The 20,089-nt window shown below is 36.1% G+C and overlaps 1 protein-coding gene across 1 annotated transcript in view; it reads right to left on the bottom strand.

Annotated features, from left to right (window-relative positions):
- Nucleotides 1-590: 590 nt before the first annotated feature.
- LOC113069272 (adhesion G protein-coupled receptor L3-like) overlaps nucleotides 591-20,089 on the bottom strand; it is a 20,020-nt gene continuing 521 nt past the window's right edge. Inside the window, exon 2 of the mRNA XM_026242306.1 lies at nucleotides 591-1,976. Coding sequence (XP_026098091.1) covers nucleotides 1,898-1,976 — 79 coding nt within the window. The 3' untranslated portion in view covers nucleotides 591-1,897. The remainder of the gene's footprint in view (nucleotides 1,977-20,089) is intronic.

Here is a 20,089-nt window from a genome sequence, read left to right as displayed (position 1 = left end):
TGGTTATCAGCCAGTATGGTCCAACCTAGTTATCTGTATGGGTAAAATCCACTATCGATCTCTACAACAGGCAAGTACAAGATTCAAGACTGCAAACTTTATGGTTTTAATGAGGGAAGGGCTACAGACCCTAACTGCACATTTTAGAGTGGTCTTTTATTGTGTCCAGCCTAAGACACACCTGTGCAATAATCATGCTGTCTAATCAGCATCTTGATATGTCACACCTGTGAAGAGGAATCTTGGCAAAGGAGAAGTGCTCACGAACACAGATTTAGACAGATTTGTGAACACTATTTGAGCCAATTGTATGGGCCAGAGATAAAAAAGGGTTTTCAAGCATCAAAACAATAACAATTTAACACAACTTTATTTGTTTTCCATACATTAGAATGTGTTTTGTTTGTTTATTTTTCTGAGCAAAAAAATAAATAAAATAAAATACTTACATTTTCATAAATTCATATTACCATTATTTAAAGAAAATTTTAAATCAGTGTAACAATAGTTCATATTCCAAAAATTACAATAACATGACATTAAAATAATATATGTAAGTCAATTTAAACATAATACAATTTTATTTACTCTTAAATGTATTTACTCTTTAGAATAGGTTGGAATAAGTGTTTTTTTTTTATTTTATTTTTTTTTATGAATATATGTTATGCTGAAATAATGCATATTGATGGCTAACAACCTCCTAGTTCACAGTGTGTCTGTCTTTAAAAGTTTATAAATTATCATTGAAAATCAATTCTTCAGTCAATCAATTAAAAAGGATTGGATTTACTCTTTCAGGATCTGACTGTTGCACTCAATACTCTTGCAAACAAATTAGTTACTACCTAGCAACTACTAAGAGCACCTCAGCACCTTGTCTTCATCTCTACTGATTTAAACTCTTTTAAGTCTTCAATCTAGTCACAGTATGTTAGACTTCCATCTGTTCCAATACCTTTGTCAAGCCGACATTAAAAGCTTGTTTTGATGGATTACATTTCATCTGCTGTGAATAACGGTTCCTTGACTATTATGAAATTTGTAGAAACAGGTCTGAGATTATTAACAGGAACAGTACTGACAGACCTCACAGTTAGACGTGAACATGTGTTATTTCCATGACTCGAGTGTGTCTGCTAGAGCGATCGGTCTAAACCACGCAAAGTACAAAAAACAGAACACAGAGAAAACGCTAACAATTTACAATATGCTCCTATAATTAAATTAACAAACCATCAGCAATAAATTCATTACTGAATAACTTTTGTACCTTTAACAAGGATTAATCTATAATTTATACAGTGAAAACTAGTGTCATTTTATATATGATTATTTAATTTCTGTACCTGAATACTACTGTTAGACTGAGCTGAAAGACTTAAAGCACTGCTTATTCCATTTAAAACCTTCTATTCTATTATTTTGATTTGTGCTATTGCTTGTAATTTGTTCTAATTGAAACTGGAATTGATAATTGTGAAATTGCACTTGCATATAAAATTGGAGTGGTTTATTTATTACAATACAATGTTACAACAAACATTAACTAAATAACTAAGTTATTTACTAAATAACTTAGTCTCGTTGTACCCTACTTCACAACTTATATTTATATTAACTTACAGTAATATATATATATATATATATAGAGAGAGAGAGAGAGAAACCTAGTGTTTCCAAGAGAATATATAAGAGGAGAAACACACTAACAGCTTACAGTAACTCCACAGGACAGCCAATCTCACGAGCCATCAATCCTCATCGACCAATGAAATGCTTCGACAGCACCCAGCTGTGTCCTGTCGGCCTGCAGGAGGTTCTGCGCCGTATCAGTCGCATTTTATCCACACAAACGCAAACACGGTTTCAATAAATCACATCAGCCTCGCTGGAGTTAAATTCCTTCTGTGCCCTGCTGACCCACAGCCATGATGTAATCACCACATCTCTGGAGAGACCGAAGGACGTGGATACTGATGGGAGACACAGACTGGGGAAATATGAAGAACATCAAACATGTTTCTCTATTCATACTCCCACCAGCCAGTTAGGAAGATGGATAAAAGGCAGAGAGAAAGATTGTGCTAGTTTGATGACATGAAACATGCGTCTTGATTGGACAGACTGTTAGTTTGTGTGTCTCTCAGTTGCTGTGAACTGCAATTCTACAATATTAGATATTAGACTCAATTCTAAAGACCTCTATTCATGAAATTGTTTGCCGCAATAAGCAATATCATATCATATTAAGTATAAGCTCTGGTAAGGTTTACTCGATATGGCTTAATCAATATTATTTTATTATTTTCATTTCAAAATTTTGGATTAAAAATCTGCATTAAATACTAAAACACAGAATCTAGAAAAAGATAAATAAAAAGGAGAACATAATATAAAAATATATATAGAGCTAATGGGGCACTAAATTAAAAATACCTACTCTGAGAAGTTATTTATTTTTGTACTTTTTTCATACACACACACATATATTAGTGTCCCCGACTAAGGATTTTCATAGTCGAATCAGAATTTTTCAATCTTGCCAGTATTTGACTGATAGGCGAATCATATGTTTGGGGGCGGAGCAAAATACATTAACAAGAGTAAAGTCAGATGTTCGACTAACAATTACTGATGTTAACACACAGGGAAAATGTGTAACGAACACCATGCAGATATAAACGGGGTAAACAATGTATTATGTTTTAATTAACAGATAGCTAACACTTAATATCGACGAAACCATAACAATTATTAATTATATATATATATATATATTTTTTTTTTTTTTTTACAATAGTGCTCTCAAACGTTAGCAGTTAATGTTCTGCATTTCTGTTTTGAGCTACGCGCGCTGAAGATGACCAGTAGAGTGCATTTGATAGCAAGTTTTTAATCAATGGGATTCAACTCATAATTTCATGTATAATACGCTTCATTTTTTATTCAACATATATACACTTATATACACTTTTGTTTAGGGACCAATTCTCATTATGAACTAGTTTCTTATTAGCATCCAAATTGCTAACATATTAGCAGATTAATAGTGCTTATAAAGCACTTATTATTCTGCATGACCATATTCTGTTTTCCTTAATCCAGCCACAGACCTAAACTTAACAACTACCTTATGAACTACTGATACGCAGCAAACTAAGAGTTTATTGAGGCAAATTTCATAGTTAATAGTTCGTAAATACTGGTTCCTAAACTAAAGCGTGACCAATTTTAATAGTATATTATAAATAGAAAATTGGACCTGAGATAATATTAATTAACAATGACAAGCTGGATTGATATTAACTGTTAACAAAGATCAATTAACTGACATTAAGAATGAGGAATAAGGAACATTTGCCAGTTAACGTCAATGTATTAACTAACACAAGAGCAATAATGAGCATCTGTAAATGCATATATGATTTGTTCACTGGTAATTAATGCATTAACTAAAGGAACTTATTTTAAAGCGCATTTTTTAAATCAATATATTTTAATAAAATATTGATATGTAATTTATTCAGAGTTTTCTGGTTAATTAATCAGCGTATCGTGTATTTAACTTCCCAATCATTTGATAGATACAGTATATTTATGCAACTACAAACACAAACAAACATTCACAGACACACACACAATAAGAAGACTGATCATCAAACTGTTGATGTGTAGCACTCTTTCTACAGTAATGAGATGGAAAATTATTAGAGTAATTAGTAATTAACTCAAAATAACTAGAGCAAATTAGACAAAATAAATGAAATAGATGAAGAGAGAGATAGTTAGTAATGAGGCCGGTAGTTTGAGCAGAACTACAGTCACAGTTTAGAGACTGATGAAATATTGCAGTAATTGGACTGAACTCAGGAACATTTTAAGTCCACTTAAAATTTATGGAAATATAAGTTTTGTGGCTATCAGTATGAATTACGGTCCTCCATAGGCTAATGTGCTGCAAAACAACAACACAATTTGCATTTAGAAGATATAGATTGCAGTCAAAATGATCTCCGCACCACTAATTTTCTGTGATTACAAACGCCACAGATGAGCAGAAGAGATACCGTAACATAAGTTACAAGCCTCTCAAACTACACGTCATAAGCAGTCCAACAAATCAAGCCACTGGGAGTTTAAGACGGTAAAAAGTCCATTTTAATTTCATGTTGACAGAAAAACTCTGTAAGACTGTGTGTGTGTGTGTGTGTGTGTGTGTGTGCATATGATGCATAAAAGCATGCGATAGAGATGCATTTTGATTTCAAATGCTCTCGCTGGCTGATATTAGCGAAGCATACCATCACACAGAGAAAATCAATTTTGACGAGAAGACTCTCCATCGGTATAAAGCAGTTTTACTACCTCTGAGAGTATTTCATGTGCTCTGATATTGTGTTTATATGCACAGTTCTTGACTGAAAGCACTTTGCGCCACTTATGAAGAATGACAGCATGCGTTTTTTTCACACTGAATAATTTTTCACTACAAAATATGTTACATTATACTGTAGAAATGAAATGCGCTGTGAATTGTCATTAACCTGTGGTAGGTGACAACATGTTTGGAACTGAATGTTAATTTCCAGATAGATCTTTGTGAAAGACATTTCTGCATGAAGAAGGTCTGAGCTTTAACACTTTGATGCATTTATTTGATTAAAGATACAGTTAAAACATTACTATTGTTTCCCCCCTACAATTTAAAATAACTGTTTTATGTGTGAATCATAAAATGTAATTTATTTCTGTGAACATGGCATCATTACTCCAGTCTTCAGGGTCACATGATCCTTCAGAAATCATTCTAGTATGCAAATGTATTCAATATTTGTTGTGAAATGAAGCTCAAACTACAACCATTTGAATAGAAAGATTTTTCATGTATTTCCCAAATAGCTAATTCCATTCACAGAGTTGAGCTGTTTTATTCAAACAGGCCGTGCACTACATTACTGGCCTCTAGCAGTCATGTTAGATTCAAACATCAACATGTTTTTAATGATTATTGACAAGGACACTCCACACTCGAGTCGAAGTGCATGCCAAATCGACTACAGATCTGGCACAAAAAGACTAGAGAAGGAAGATTTTACAAAAACAAATAAACACATGCATATCTAATATTGTGGAAATATGTCCAGGGCAAGTGGATGAGGGCAGGAATCTGGCGTTGCTTGAACCTCTAATAATCCTGACAAAAACAACAGGGTTTTAGCACTCTAAAGAGGAGGAAAAACCACAGGAAAAAAGCTTTTACATGCACTCGGGATAAAATAGAGATGTGTGTGTGTTTGGGCAATAAGGCTAAAACTCTAGAGGCAATCACACAACTTCCGATTGCTTTTATTGCTGTAGTGATTTGTTTATTCTGTGCAGATAAAACTCCACTCTATCCGTGTGTGTGTGTATGTGTGTGTGTGTAATTTCTTTCCTCCTGTAGTATAACGAAGACAACTCAGATACTTAATACAGAAACGGTTTAATACAGCTTCCTTTCTTTCTTTCATGAAGCAGCAAGCTGATAACCAGTGATCTTGTTTGAATTGTATAGATTGTGATCAATTCCCAGTTTCGATTCAAATGTGGTAAAAAAAAAAAAAAAAAAAAAGAAAGACAAAAAAGAACTCAAACATTCAGATATCAATTCAGTCTCTTTTAAAAACACATTTAATTGCAGCTGGATACCAAAAATCTGCAGAACTCATTTAAGAGCTGCTTGTGTGCAAAACAGAGCTTCACGAGTCTGGAAAATGTATTATGTATTTATTTATTTATTAATTTAAATATACGTCACGGTCTCTCATGATTCTTAAGACTATGAATGAATGATTCAAGGACTCAAAGACTTTAGACTTTCTTACATTACTGGATGAATCAGCAAATGACTGAATGAACTGAAAGACTCGTTTTTTTTTTAATCATTTCAAGTGTTAAATTACTTTCAAAAGGTGATTTAATCTATTTGAGCACTACTGTATCAATAGGTGGAATTTTACAACAAGCATGCAATTCATGACCATTAATATCTGAATAATATCCCAACCTGTCCTAACCCGGTGTGACTTGAACAACATTTTGTGCATGCCACATAATGGATGGATGGATGAATATACAGTTAAAGTTCTATTTAAAAATATCCAAATCCACAAGACTTCTGTGGCTGGGTTTTTGAACGTAGTATCTGATGCTGTTTGTTTGTATTTGAGGGAAATCATTGAAATGTTCTTCTTCACAGGACACAAACTCTCCAGTTTTAGGAGTTTTGTGTGAAAGGATGTCTGAGATTGTACAAGCGTATAAAAGTCACGTTTTGGCCTCCCAGGTTTGTGTGAATGTTTGCACAAGTGGTGTCTGTATCAGCACAGGTGAACACAGCGAGGGATGAAGGAAGATGAAGGAGATGACAACAAGAGTTTTGTGACTCAGTCAGGTAAAGGTCATGTTAATCTGGTAATGTACACCTAAAAATTGATCAATTTAAACATTTGCTGCTTATCAGATTTATGTTTTTTTTTTTTTTTTTTTTTTCTGGAAACACACAAGTCATCTTTAATTAGACAACCGTTTGTCCATTTAACTGTTCTGAATGAGAACATCCCTCCCCCAAAATGATAAAAAAAATATATTATTATAAAATCATAAATATGGTTTAAAACAAAATACTGAATGTGCAAAATGTATGTAATGCATTTGCACTTAATTGCATGTTGCTTGCAATTAAATGAAAATCCATTATAATTAAATGCAATTAGTATAGATTATTTCTGTCATACTTAAATTATATTTAATTACATTTTATATGCAATATCATTACAATTACCTATATTGTCTTTGAAATATGGTTAAAATACTGCTGAATGTACTGACAAACACATTATACTTACATTAAAATATACTTTAATGTGATTTCTATTCAAACTTGTGTGTAATGTGTTTAAATATAATTGTCATTTGTAAATATGTTTGTAATCTTTCTCTCTCTTAACAGGCCTTATAGGGTTTTTGCAAATCGTTACACAAACTCAGCCGTTAATGGACAGATGTACGCATGCATGACAGTTAAGTCTTCTTCTTCCACCATGTTTGGCCTTAATGTGTTCGTAACACTCTCAAATGTACTCTGGTTGTGGTTTGGTAAGTGAATAATGCTTTGGTAAAGATTTAGAGACATTTTGGTAAATGTGTGTTTGGACCATGCAAATAAGTTCCACAAGAGGAAAGAATGGTGGGCAACACTGTGTCCCCCAACTCTGATGGAAACAGCCAATCACAGCCTGCGAATGGAGAAGTGCCAGATTGCAATCTCCTCCTCATCAGAAAGAGATAAAGGAACCTTCCCAAAACACACTCCTTGTTCTGAGTCTGAGTCCTGTCAGGGAGAGACACTAACAGAACACGTTATGAGTCTTTCATCCAGAGAGACTGCAACAGATCCTCCATTCTGAGTCTGAGCACTGCACTGGAAAAGACATTAACAGATACACTGTTCTGTGTCTGAGCACTGCATGGGTGAGACAATAGCAGATCAACCTCAGTTCTGAAGTTCTGAACCCTAAAGGGAAGAGACAGCGACAGACACAACCGTTCTGAGTCTCCGGCCTGCAAGGGTGAGACACTAACAGATAACCAAACTGAGTCTGAGTCCCGAGAGGAAAGGCAAAAACAGATAACAAGTCCCGGGTCTCCAGCTTGGAGGCAGCAACACACAGCAACAGACAAGCACGTTCTGAGCCTGCAGCGTTCAGACTTCATTTAGAGTCTGAGCGAGACAACAACAGATGCAGCACGTCCTGATTCTTCAGCCTAGAGAGACAAAGCTGATTGAGTCTCTGGCCCAGAGAGGCAGAAGACACACAGACATCTGCAACAAGGTTAGGATCCGGCGAGCAGACCTTCACTTCAAGGAACCTTTGCTTGCGTGTTCCAGGCTAAAGACCTTCTGCACCTGCTCAGGGCCACACCTGCGTGTTCCAGATTTCAGGACCCTTTGGTGCTCCAGGAGATCAGCTTTATGTTCAAGTCTGTCGAAACAGATTCCTGCTCCTTTCATCCAGCACAACCAGTGGATGAAGTCACCGCTACCGGACTGCTCACTCGACCACAGAGAACATAAATATCACTTATCCAAACCTCATCCAGAGACCTCGGCAATGTTCGTTATTATCAGTATATGATTTTTCTAATTTACTTTAGATATTATATATTTACAGCAATATATATTATATATTTTTTAGATATTATTTATATTTATAGAGTTTACAGCAAATCTTTCATGTGTTTGTTTGATGCGTAGTAGGGTTCTTCACCTTATTTCTTTCAGAGTAGCAACAGTTTACCTTTCCAGATAATGTAGCTCTGACATTGCAACACCCAACATAATCACTTGCATTTTATGCACTTTATTCCCATTTCATTTATGGTATTCATTTAGTAGTTGTGGTTTACTCCTGTTTTTCTTTTGTTAATAAAGTCTATTGTATTACACTTGTGTCTTCCTTGTGTTGATGATACAGAAGAGGTTAGAGAGTTAGAGATCCAGCAATCTTTCTTATGATATGGACTCATAACCACACCTTCAGTGACACGAGATCCAAATATCACCAATTTATTACTCGCAATAAACTGTACATCACTAAACTAAATAAATAAATAAATAAAAATTGTCACATCAATTAAAATAAATTTTGACTGAAAATATATATAGTATTATAATCTATTATAATTCTCATTTTATTTAGTTTATCCTAATAAATAAAACTGAAAGAAAAATTAACACAAACTACATAGATTTAAAACTACAAAATTACTTGAATCACTAAAGCAAAATAACAATAAAATGAAAACAGAAAATATAAACATACAAAATGTAATGAAAGATATTAAAAAGAATTATGCTAAAATGATGATCAACAATCCATTTTCAGCTCACAACTCAATTGAAAACTACTGAACAGTTTCGAGATTTTAATAAATACCATACCAAAGATTACAGAATTATATATATATATATATATATATATATATATATATATATATATATATATATATATATATATATATATTTGATTCCCAGTATTCTTAGACTGAAATCGGTTTTCTTCAAATTCAACAAAGCCTTAATATCATAAGTGAAGACAGAGATCATATTCATAGCAAACCTTTCCTCCCTCAGCAACTTAAATCATGTGAGATGCAATTCACAGCAGCATTCCACACACACACACACACACACACACATCAAAACTGTGAGGAATCACTCAATGATATCTCGAACACCTGCATATAAATCTATCAGATTTTCATAGTTTCTCAGAAAACTGTTTTTTCTGAGAAACTATGAGCCTGAATATGTTCATCTCCTTAAACTGCATCTGTGCTCATACTGTAGATCATAAAAAAGCCTCTTAATAAAAATAAATACATATTTGTAAAATAAATATATTTTTGATTTAAAATATAATAATTTATTTTAAAACAGGTCTAAAACCTTTTTATTTATTTATTTTTAAATGGCTATTGCCTCTGGATATTAGCTGTGTGTGTTCGTGAGATGACGGGCAGACAGGTGGCTTGCGGCCCGGAAAAAGCAGATCTATTCCCACGAGGGCAGAATTCCACACAATGAAGAGTAGCGCTTCCGAATTGAATCAGATTACTCGAGCAAGAGCCGTGTGTTCAAATCTCGAGGACCTCTGCCAGTTACAGAGCACACAACCACAGACAAAGAGAAAATAATATGACACAGATGTGGGCAGCAGAAGAATCTTATTTGCTCATTTTGAAATTCCACTGGACAGTAACGCTGCCCTCAGAATGTGGTTTGTTACGTAAACCTTGAAAAATCTGATCTTAAGCGCTTGACAATGAACAGACAGAGAGAGAGACAAAAGCAGCACTATACAGGACAACAGACCTGACATGTGAGTGAGTATGTCTGGTCTGAGAAACATGCATCGCCAGCTGTTGCATTTTTCAAAAATTCAATTCAGTTCCATACCGGCATGACAAAATTTAGAACTGTGCAACCATAGCGGAAAATTAATGACACAATTTAGAAATATTATATGACAAAATGTATAACTGCAAAAGGAACAGCCATATATATATTAGTAGATTTTAAGTAAATTTTCTGTAACATTTCTCTGATTGCTCAGTGACTTGCATTACTTGTATGGTGTTGTGATTGTGAAATGAAAGTATGATAAATTTCATACGTGCTCTCTCTCTTTCTCTGTTTGGATTTTCCTCTTGTCTTCTGTCTAATAGGCTTAAAGGCTAAGTGGGATGGAAGCATTTGAGTTTGTTTTGTCTCTGGAGGAGAGCTTTGCCTCCTCTCGTCTCTGCACATGTTAATAAGGCTGAAGACACAGAAGAGCAGCTCATGCTACAGGATTCTCCTCAACAACTCAACACACGCTTCACTAAGTCTGGGTTGACAATTTCAATTCTTTGATTTTAACAAGCAATAAGCTTTGTGATTTGTTACTCTTGATATTTATTAGATTTTTTTATGTATCACTCTACTTTACATAAGACATTTTACTGAAACTTTACAATACACATTATACAGAAACTCTACATGACATATTCTACTGAAACTATGTGACACTTTCTACTGAAACTCCACATGATGCATTCTACTATAACTCTACATGAAATGTTCTACTGAAACTCCACAACATATTCTACTGAATCTCTACGTCACACATTCTACTGAAACTCTACGTGACACATTCTACTGAAACTCCACAACGTATTCTACTGAAACTCTAAATGACACATTCTATTGAAACTCCATGTGATGGAGTCTTCTGAAACTCTACATGACATATTCTATTGAAACTCTACATGACATATTCTACCGAAACTCTACATGACATATTCTACCGAAACTCTACATGACATATTCTATCGAAACTCTACATGACATATTCTACCGAAACTCTACATGACATATTCTACTGAAACTCTACATGACATATTCTATCGAAACTCTACATGACATATTCTATCGAAACTCTACATGACATATTCTACCGAAACTCTACATGACATATTCTACCGAAACTCTACATGACATATTCAACTGACACTGCACATTCTACTGAAATTCCATATAATTACTCAGCTAAAAAAGATAAAAAAATATTACAGATCCCACTCATGTCCTTCACTCTGAGTACTAACTTCTTTCCTTTGGAAGATGTTTCGGAGTTCCTCAGTGTAGGCTGAACCATTATAAGTACTCCTTTGTCCCATTGTATTTTTAAGCTTTAAATTATAAGCTAGATGTCAACAGTTATATATTTTTTTTCCCTTCCTCCATTTGGTGTGTGTAACTATATATGATTATGGTAATTAAAGGTGTGTTGCACGATAGGTAGGGTGCAATTTAGTTGTTCACTGTACATTGTGGGTAGGGCAGTGATGGGTCGCTGTACATAGTATATGTGTGTAGTATGTTATTTGTATTGAATAGCAGATAATGTATTGTATGTGTACAATACAAATTTCCCTTGGGACAATAAAGTTTATAATTATCTTATGACATATTCTACTAAAACTCTTCATGAAATCCTACCGAAATTCTACTTAAACTCTACATGACACATTCTACTGAAACATGAAATAGACAACTGGAACTCTATGTGATACATTCTACTGAAATGCTACATTATACATTCTAATGAAACTTTACATGACACATTCTACTGAAACTCCATGTGACACATTCTACTGAAACTCTACTTGGCATATTCAACCCAAACTCTATGTGAAACATCCAACTGAAACTCTTTGTGACATATTCTACTGAAATGCTGTGTGACCCTATACTGAAACTGACAATACTGAAACTCTACAAGACACATTCTACTGAAACTTTACATAATATTATACTGAAACTGACATAATCTACTGAAAATATATGATACATTCTAAAACTCATAAATACTATGTTATTCTACAACATATTCTAAAACTGTACCTAATGCATTCTACTGAAACTCTACATGACAGTCTAATAAAACTCTACGATATATTATACTGAAACTCTTTGTGACATATTCTACTGAAACTTTACATAACATTATACTGAATCTGTGAAAAAAATCTACTGAAAATCTATAATACATTCTAAATTTCCTACATGTTATAATGTTATTCTACAACATACTCTGAAACTGTGCCTTCTACTGAAACTCTTCATGACACATTCTAATAAAACTCTACATGATATATTCTACTGAAACTTTATGTGATGTGTCATTAACAAATTTCGCCATGTGCAGATAATTAACACGGCCAGTCCATCATCAGTAATTACACCATCTATCCAACCAGCACAAGAGAGAACCCCTATAAATATTCAAAGCAGCCTTACCTTCATTTATTCTAGTCTTTAAGCATTAGGTTCGCTCCTTTGCCATAACAGACCACTTTTATTCCCTGTCCAAACAACGAGACTGGATTTTCAAATCATCAAATCGTTTTCGGATTCTCCAGAACAATCCACTATTGTGGACTAGGCCTGAGGAATTGCCAAATCTAGCAACAAAATGGCTAAATTGGCAACACTGCGGGCTACCCAGGCATTCCAGCCTGCCCCGCCAAAAGTCAAAAACCCTTCCACCTGGGCGCAGACTGTTTCACAAATGCTTAATTTGGCTTAAACAGTGATTCAAGATTGAATATTTTATTTGTCACATACAGGATTATATACAGCATATATAACCAGCAGTGAAATGTAAATACACAACTTCTTAATAATAAACAAATAGCCTACTATTCACAGACAAGCAGAAAGCACATTTAGCTAAAATGCATATTAAGTGTTTTGTGCCACACTGAAGACCTAAAGAAAATATGTGCCTCAATGAACGAAGACAAGACAGTGGTATAAATTAAAGAGCCCAAACTTTGTATATTTATTAATACAATGTCTTAATAATGTATAGGTACAGGAAACAAATAACAATATGCATGCTACTCACTAAACTGTTATCCTTCATAAGCTTAATGGTAGAAGATGTTGTAAAAATACCACTAAATTCGGTATACACCTTATTAATGTAGTGAACTATATTGCCTTGCACCTACTGGTAAGCAAATGTGACCGTAATATGAAATCGACAAGCAAAGTCTCAAGTTAAGTGTTTGTTTTCTTCCCTTTGGAAACAAGAATGCTATGGCTTAAGCCTTAATGCATTAAGACAGTGATTAAAAGAGCAAAACATACAACTCATTTATAAAACATAGGCTACTATTTACACACAAGCAGAAGAGCCAAGAATGTGAACGCAATACACAAGTTTAACGTGAAGCGATTTCCTCCCATAGAAAACTATCTACCATACACACACAAACACACACACACACACACACACACACACACACACACACACACACACACATAACCATTGGGGAACATTCTAAAATGCATAACGGGGCTTAATGCATTAACAGTGTGTTTTTAAAAGACCGAATTCAGTAAACATGCTACAGACAAGCAGGCGAGTCCAGAATTAGAACGCAACATGTTCAATTATGCGTTAAGGTTTTCCTCCAATGGAAAATGTTTAACATGGCTTATGCATTAAACAGTTTTTAAATGACCAAACTCACTAAACATTATTAACATAGGCTAAAGCTTTATTCATAAACACCAGCCACGGAAATCTGTCTACATAGGCTATATCTCGTCAGCGTTATGTTTGAACTGTAAAATCTACATTTGAAAAACATTATAGCCTATAGTAATTTGCTATGCTCTGCTGACACTTTCCATGGCCACGGCCGTTGCTGCCTGCCACAGACTTGCGGGACTTTGGAAGTAGCAGTGGCATCAGCTGCCGCCAAGTTACATAATTTGTGATAATCAGAATCAGAAAAACAGCTTTATTACCAAGTATGTTTACACATACAAGGAATTTGACTCAACGACAGAAGCTTCCAGTGTAGAAGAAATAGAAGTATAGAAAAAAAAAAGATAATTGTTTAGATAAATGTACAGGTAGGCCTATGTTATTAGCGTGCAGATAATGTTTTTTTGTTGCCTGCTGAAAAAAAAGCGATATGCAAATATTTTATGAACATTTATAATCAAATGTAGCTTTTACAGTTCAAACTGAACTGAAGTTTATGGATAAATCTTTAGTCAACGACTCTGGTCATTATGTGTGTGTGGCACAATTTTCTATGCGAGGAAATTGCTTCACGTGAAACTTGCATTCATATTCTGAGACACAATGTGCATTTTAGCATAATTTGCTTCCATATTCTGGGCTATTCTGCTTGTCTGTTAATAGTAGCATATATGTTTTTTATTAATAAGGTGTGTCCTCCAGTGTCACTGTTTTATTAGGATACATTTAGCCACATTAAGTGTTTGTGAAACAGTCTGCGCACACCCCCGCACTAATGGTACAGCCCACAGCGCATACTGTAAGATTAAAAAAAATAAAAAATAGAAAAAAGTGAAAATTGTTTCGAATTTATTTTTTCAAATGATCAATTTCTGAAGACACAATTGAGCAAAGTACAATTTAAAAAAAGGAAATAAAATGGCAATTGTTAATTTATGAATTAGTTGAAAAAGAATGAAAACATTAATGTTTGGATTCATTTTTGCATATATATATATATATATATATATATATATATATATATATATATATATATATATATATATATATATATATATATATATATATATATATATATATAATTATTATTATTATTATTATTTATTTATTTATTTTTATTCTGGTTTTTGAAATATGTTTGTTTGTTTCTGCCTTGTGTGTTTGTGGATTATAGACTAGTTCTTACCATCAACCTGGCAGGGACTTCAGATGAAAATTAGCCTGACTAAATCTGGCACATTTACTAAGTAGATTTGTTTACTCTCGTTAATTAATGTAGATTGTCCCTTTACAAAAATAATAACGAATAAAATTCACTATTGTTGTCACACTTAGTAGACGAAAAAAAATCTTCACAAAAAAAAGAAGACAGAGAGAGAAGGAGCGAAGGAGCAAAGGGAGTCTGCTAAAGGCAGTTCAATGCTGAAAAACATGAATACAAATCTCCTGCAAGCTAGCAGGTAAATCATCACTTAGAATATTTAGCAGTTTGTCACACTTTAATTCTTGTATTTAAGTATATCTCCCATTATAATCACTTGTCTTGATGCTAGTAATATATAACACATTTGATTAAAACCATATTAATAGTAGGCCTATAAATAGTTAAGAAATAACATAAATGTTCTAAATGAGATGTTTATTAGTATATAACATAGATTTGTGCTGTAAAATATTAGATTTAATGTCTAATACTTATAGGGGAGAGTGGGGTAAGATAAGCCATTTTCAGATGTTAAAATTATGCAGAAGAATAATGAAAGTATCTATAGTATCCTAATGAAAGTATTCATATCATTTTGAATGATCAGAATGTATCTATGACTAAGGGGGCTAAAAATACGATTCCTTATAAAAAAATAAAAAAGTGTTTTGTGTGAACCCTTGGTATTTCTAACTGACTCGATCCTAGTGACCTGAGTGCTCTGTTAGGCTTATATTCAGTGAACATATCTGCAATATATTTTGGTCCTAGGTCGTTTAGTGACTTATATGTGAGTAAAAGTACTTTCAAATCAATCCTAAATGTAACTGGAAGCCAGTGTAAGGACCTGAGGACTGGTGTGATATGCTCAGATTTTCTGGTTCTAGTCAGAATCCTGGCAGCAGCGTTCTGGATGAGCTGCAGCTGTCTAATGGTCTTTTTTGGAAGGTCTGTGAGGAGCCCATTACAATAGTCCACCCTGCTGGTGATAAAGGCATGAACAAGTTTCTCCAAGTCTTGACTGGAAACAAAACATCTAATTCTTGCAATGTTTTTTAAATGATAGTATGCTGATTTAGTTACTGCTTTGACATGACTATTGAAACTAAGGTCTGTCTCCAGAATCACACCAAGATTCCTGACTTGATTTTTAGTTGTTTGACCCCTAGAGTCAAGGTATGCATTCACCTTGAACACTTAATCTTTGTTTCCAAATGCAATGACTTCAGTTTTTTCCTTATTTAACTGAAGATAGTTCTGGCACATCCAACTATTAATTTCATCAATGCAATGGCAGAGGGAGTCAATGGGGCTGTAGTCATTTGGAGATAAGGCTAGGTAAATCTGGGTATCATCAGCATAGCTGTGGTAGGCAATTTGGTTCTTTCTCATTATTTGACTTAGTGGAAGCATACAGTCTTGTTCAAAATAATAGCAGTACAATGTGACTAACCAGAATAATCAAGGTTTTTAGTAAATTTTTTATTGCTACGTGGCAAACAAGTTACCAGTAGGTTCAGTAGATTGTCAGAAAACAAACAAGACCCAGCATTCATGATATGCACGCTCTTAAGGCTGTGCAATTGGGCAATTAGTTGAAAGGGGTGTGTTCAAAAAAATAGCAGTGTCTACCTTTGACTGTACAAACTCAAAACTATTTTGTACAAACATTTTTTTTTTTTCTGGGATTTAGCAATCCTGTGAATCACTAAACTAATATTTAGTTGTATGACCACAGTTTTTTAAAACTGCTTGACATCTGTGTGGCATGGAGTCAACCAACTTGTGGCACCTCTCAGCTGTTATTCCACTCCATGATTCTTTAACAACATTCCACAATTCATTCACATTTCTTTGTTTTGCTTCAGAAACAGCATTTTTGATATCACCCCACAAGTTCTCAATTGGATTAAGGTCTGGAGATTGGGCTGGCCACTCCATAACATTAATTTTGTTGGTTTGGAACCAAGACTTTGCCCGTTTACTAGTGTGTTTTGGGTCATTGTCTTGTTGAAACAACCATTTCAAGGGCATGTCCTCTTCAGCATAGGGCAACATGACCTCTTCAAGTATTTTAACATATGCAAACTGATCCATGATCCCTGGTATGCGATAAATAGGCCCAACACCATAGTAGGAGAAACATGCCCATATCATGATGCTTGCACCTCCATGCTTCACTGTCTTCACTGTGTACTGTGGCTTGAATTCAGAGTTTGGGGGTCGTCTCACAAACTGCCTGTGGCCCTTGGACCCAAAAAGAACAATTTTACTCTCATCAGTCCACAAAATGTTCCTCCATTTCTCTTTAGGCCAGTTGATGTGTTCTTTGGCAAATTGTAACCTCTTCTGCACATGCCTTTTTTTTAACAGAGGGACTTTGCGGGGGATTCTTGAAAATAGATTAGCTTCACACAGACGTCTTCTAACTGTCACAGTACTTACAGGTAACTCCAGACTGTCTTTGATCATCCTGGAGGTGATCATTGGCTGAGCCTTTGCCATTCTGGTTATTCTTCTATCCATTTTGATGGTTGTCTTCCGTTTTCTTCCACGTCTCTCTGGTTTTGCTCTCCATTTTAAGGCATTGGAGATCATTTTAGCTGAACAGCCTATCATTTTTTGCACCTCTTTATAGGTTTTCCCCTCTCAAATCAACTTTTTAATCAAAGTACGCTGTTCTTCTGAACAATGTCTTGAACGACCCATTTTCCTTGGCTTTCAAATGCATGTTCAACAAGTGTTGGCTTCATCCTTAAATAGGGGCCACCTGATTCACACCTGTTTCTTCACAAAATTGATGACCTCAGTGATTGAATGCCACACTGCTATTTTTTTGAACACACCCCTTTCAACTAATTCAACTAATTGCCCAATTGCACAGCCTTAAGAGCGTGCTGGGTCTCATTTGTTTTCTGAGAATCTACTGAACCTACTGGTAACTTGTTTGCCACGTAGCAATAAAAAAATATACGAACAACCTTGATTATTCTGGTTAGTCACATTGTACTGCTATTATTTTGAACAAGACTGTATACAGGCTAAACAAGAGTGGTGCAAGAATTGAGCCTTGTGGGACTCCGCATGTCATGGACGTCCACTTAGACTTATGCTCTCCTATACTCACATAATATCCTCTCCCTTCTAAGTATGATCTGAACCATTTGAATACCAGAGAAAAGTACAGAAATAAGAAGCAAAGCGCAGAGCAGTAAGCTAGAACGTCCGAACGGTAGCAAAGCCGGAAGCAAGTCCAGTTTCACTCAGTTTATTATATGTTAATGTTAACTCATGAAGTGACTGTGACAAGTGGGGTGGGGCCGAGAGCCGTGGGAACGAGGTGAGGCCGGTGGAGTGATTGGAGATGAGCGACACCTGCTCGACCCACCGGTCTCGAGTCCCATGGAGGAGATGGAAGGATATAAAACTGGAGCGACGACAGTGTAGGATGAGAGAGGACCAGGCCTGGGCTTTAGTTTGTGTTTGCTTTTTATTTGTGTGCGACAGTAGTCCGCGAGGGGCTGTTGCACTGTTTTGTGTTTATTTTGTCATTAAAGTTTTTATTTGATTGTCCGCCGGTTCCCGCCTCCTTCTTCCCGATAATTATGAAGGTTTTATCGTTACAGTGGTGCCGAAGCCCAGGAGAAGGATGGACGTGCTGCAGAAGATCCCTCGCCGCTGTGGTGAATCCGCTGTGCCATCGAGCAGGCAAGGAAGTGTGCCACCATGTACGCTCGAGGCGCTGGGCTGGAGTGAGTTGCCGGGGACGGACGAGCTCGCTCCTGGCCACCCTTGATGTGGAGGGGCGGCTGCCATCCATGAGGGAGCGGAGGAGTCGGCGCCGTTCGCCAGGGGGCCGGAGCCTGCTGCCATACACCAAGAATGGGGAGGAGCAGGGAACGGGGGACTCCTGCCCGCTGCCCAAAACCGGAGGAGCCGTCACCGTCCACCGGGCAGCGAAGGAGTGTTGTGCCGTCTGCCGAGGGCCATCCAGGCACCTCGAAGGAGATCAACCAGCTGCTGGAGGACCGAGCAGCAGTTCGTCTGGGAACCGGAATTTTTCCTCCTCTCTCCCCTCTCTCGTATCTGTCGCTCCTCCATCCATCTCCTTTTCTCTTGCCTCGTCTGTCCTACCCCCAAGTTCCCGCAGGTCACCGTGTGCAGTTCCCACTGGAGGGATGGCGGGGGTGGGGAAAGTAGAGTGCAGTCTTGTGGGTACCCCCCGGCCTGCGAGGGGCGATGGGGGTATGTGACGAGTGGGGCGGGATAGGGCCATGGTGGAGTGATTGGAGATGAGCGTCACCTGCTCGTTTTTGTCATTAAAATATCATTTGATTGTCTGCCCATTCCCGCCTCATTCTTCCTGATGATTATGAAGGTTTGATTTAATTCGTTACAGTGACATTCTAATTAAACTATGTGACATTCTACTGAAACTCATTCTGAAGGAACTATCTGACACACTGCAACTGAAAATCTGTGATACGTTCTACTAAAATTCGACATGACCCTCTACTGAGACTCTGTGACACAGTCTACAGAACTCTATGTGGCATTCTTCTGAAACTCCATATGACAAATTCTACTGTAACTCTACATGACATATTCAAAATTCTGCTTGACACACTCTACTGAAACTAATACTGTATTATTATCTAATGAACCCCTACAGTATTACCAAAATTCTAAGACAACCAAATCAAACTCTATCAGACCTACTGGAATCTTTTCCATTTGAATTCCCCACACTTAACATGATTATGTGTGTGAGGTTTGGGGTTTGCTGTAGAGAATACTGTCATTGTTCTGCACTAGATGGACACGGTTACTGTTTGTTACCATGCTGTGTGGCTGAGCAGCTGCTTTAATTTATTTCAGCAACAGAATGGAGAATACACCCAGGAACAATTACAGACACACTATGCTATGATTCCAGGGCTGTCTGACTCTTCCACTCCACCGAGGTGTGATGAGTGTCAGGCTTCATAAAATGCTGAGCAAAATGATAGGGAGGGCCGGGAAAATGGCAGCCAAAAGAGACAGCAGCACAGCAGGCTTTAATAAGGCAAATCTGCATCAGTGTATCACACACACAGCATGCGGTGCAGCGGCAGCTAATCCAAAGGTTGTTGGTTCAAACCCCTGAAGGCTTGATTCATGGACCTAAGGATTGCTAAGGTATCCTATATCTTATTACCTACATCACTGAGCTCTTGAGTGGTGTGCTTAAACCCAG

Source organism: Carassius auratus, unplaced genomic scaffold (assembly GCF_003368295.1).
Source record: "Carassius auratus strain Wakin unplaced genomic scaffold, ASM336829v1 scaf_tig00001252, whole genome shotgun sequence".
Classification (NCBI taxonomy): Eukaryota; Metazoa; Chordata; class Actinopteri; order Cypriniformes; family Cyprinidae; genus Carassius; species Carassius auratus.
Note: the sequence above shows the minus strand (reverse complement) of the source record. Positions and strands in the feature narration are given on the sequence as shown.